This window comes from Aptenodytes forsteri, unplaced genomic scaffold (genome assembly GCF_000699145.1).
Source record: "Aptenodytes forsteri isolate BGI_AS27 unplaced genomic scaffold, ASM69914v1 Scaffold274, whole genome shotgun sequence".
Lineage (NCBI taxonomy): Eukaryota > Metazoa > Chordata > Aves > Sphenisciformes > Spheniscidae > Aptenodytes > Aptenodytes forsteri.
The window spans coordinates 770,394-772,445 of NW_008795101.1; the positions used below are offsets into that span (position 1 = coordinate 770,394).

The following is a 2,052-nucleotide window of genomic DNA, read 5'->3' on the forward strand; positions in this document are numbered from 1 at the left end:
CTCTCACTGAGCACCTGCTGGTGCATGAGCAATATGGAAGGGAAGCAGGAAGCAGTGGTTTTTGCGAGCAGTGGTAATTAGGAGTAGACACAGCCTCCTCCTGGCTGGGAGTGGGGTTGGGAGTAGGATTTACAGCAAATACAGGTACAGAACCAGGAGAGATGTGTGATAGAGAATCAGAGAGGACAAAGCAAAAACTCTGAAAAAACTATGGCACACTGTGTTACCTAAACTAGAAAGGAGCCCCAGATCCCTGAATTTCATCATTCCTCTACTCTCAGTAAGTAAAGGTGTTTTCTGGTGGCCTATTGTGAGATAACTTTCCATTGCTATTTCACTGAGTCATGGGGCAGAGGTTTTTGCCACCAGCCTAAAGCTACTAATACAGAATTTAAACATTTGCTTTTTTCTAAAGAAAGAAGGGTGTTTCACAAAAACAAATGCATGTTAAAATACTACTCAGATTACAAAGTAAACACGCAAAAGTCAGGAAATGTCACATGCAAATACGCCCTGTCACATTAATTCTTTGTCCTTCTTTTTAATGTAGTCATTTTGGTACAATTTTAGATAACAGAATAACATGCTATTTGCTGCAGGATCTAGAGCTGTTGCCCATAGGACAGATGCCTCCTTTTTTTGTGAAAACTGGAAGATGTGTACTGAATAAAGAAAAGACTTTCATGAAAAGTGAAGATGATCTTTCATTCCTAGAATGGTCAGATAACATGCAGAAGAACAGGATTTTGCCCCTTCTGTTGCCACAGGGCTCTTGTACTATGCTAAGCAGGTCATCCATACAAACACGCATAGTTGGCCTCAAAGAATAGCCTTCTATTTTGATGTTCAGATCCACAAAACACTGCAGTTGGGATTTAGACACCTTCTCTCCTCTGCTGGGTCATCCTGTAATCCTCATACTCCTAGGGTACCTTATACTGACTTTCAAGTCAGAATATAAGTCCAAAAGTTCTTCACTTGTTACAATAATGACCAGTTACAACCATAGTTTGTGCCTGCTGTCTTGGGATCTGCAGGTTTTCCATTACTTAACCCCTCAGAAGATGCTGGTGTAGAAGACTTTTGCAAAGCTCACCTAAGGAATCGGACTCAGCAAAAGAGCCAGAGGAACATTTAAAACACAGCCAGAGGATGACCGGTGCCCCTTGTCCCAGCTCAGCGAACACAGCTCAGTGATTAGAGCATATGCATGGTTACCTCTTCTGCCTCAAAGATTCAAACCTGTATCATTCAAGTCTCAGTCTTCTGTTGAGGCAGTTCTGTTTATATCAAGAGAACTCATTATTTATCAAATCAGAGAAAAGGCAGAGGCATGAGCCTGAACCTCTCACACCTTGGGTAAGGAAAAGAAAATTAATAAATGATTAAATTGCAGTCCATGCTCCAAAGGAAGCCTGAGTTTTTTTACCTTAAACAGGTATTGGATACAACACACAAACAGGCCCTGCAGCTTCCATCTCAGGTAAGTGTTCTATCTCCTGCCCCACAGAAATTTATTTTTACCCAGTCCTAATTGTCTTCTGCTTTGCCAGAAGAAGAGGAAACCTCTTGGTTTTGAGTTGGAGTTTTTAAAATAAGCATGGTCCAATATGTTTGTGGTCTCATTAAGTGTGCTGTGCAGAGGATACACACTGACCTGGTGGGAAAACCTCTATAAGAAGGTCTGAAAGGACATGTTTGACAACAAAATCTGCCATTCTTGCAGGCACTGGCTAGGTAGAACAGCAGGTGGCACTGCTGGTGTACTCACATCGTACAGGACAGCAAATCCAGTGAAGAAAGAAGTAAAATGTAAACCTCCAGCTACAAACAAACAAAACAAAGTACGTTAGAATCCCATTCATTAACCACCAAGCTGCAATTCTGTGTATCAATCACACTCATTCAAAGAATGACACTATTAAGGCAAAGACATACACTAATATGTTCAAGGTTTGCCCAGATGATAACAGGAGTGGCTCTTTCATAGAATGATAGAATAGTTTGGGTTGGAAGGGACCTCTAAAGGCCATCTAGTCCAACCCCCCTGCC

The 2,052-nt window shown here is 41.6% G+C and overlaps 1 protein-coding gene across 2 annotated transcripts in view; it reads right to left on the reverse strand.

Annotated features, from left to right (window-relative positions):
* Window positions 1-1,524: 1,524 nt before the first annotated feature.
* Window positions 1,525-2,052, reverse strand: part of LOC103897092 (ceramide synthase 4-like) — a 4,869-nt gene continuing 4,341 nt past the window's right edge. Inside the window, exons 3-4 of one of the 2 annotated variants that reach the window (XM_009277060.2) lie at window positions 1,772-1,824; window positions 1,611-1,657 (exon numbers count right to left, since the gene is read on the reverse strand). In XM_009277060.2, the coding sequence (XP_009275335.1) occupies window positions 1,626-1,657; window positions 1,772-1,824 (85 nt within the window). In that variant the 3' untranslated portion in view covers window positions 1,611-1,625. Of the gene's footprint in view, window positions 1,825-2,052 lie in introns of both variants that reach the window. The other variant, XM_009277059.2, reaches the window with a different exon arrangement.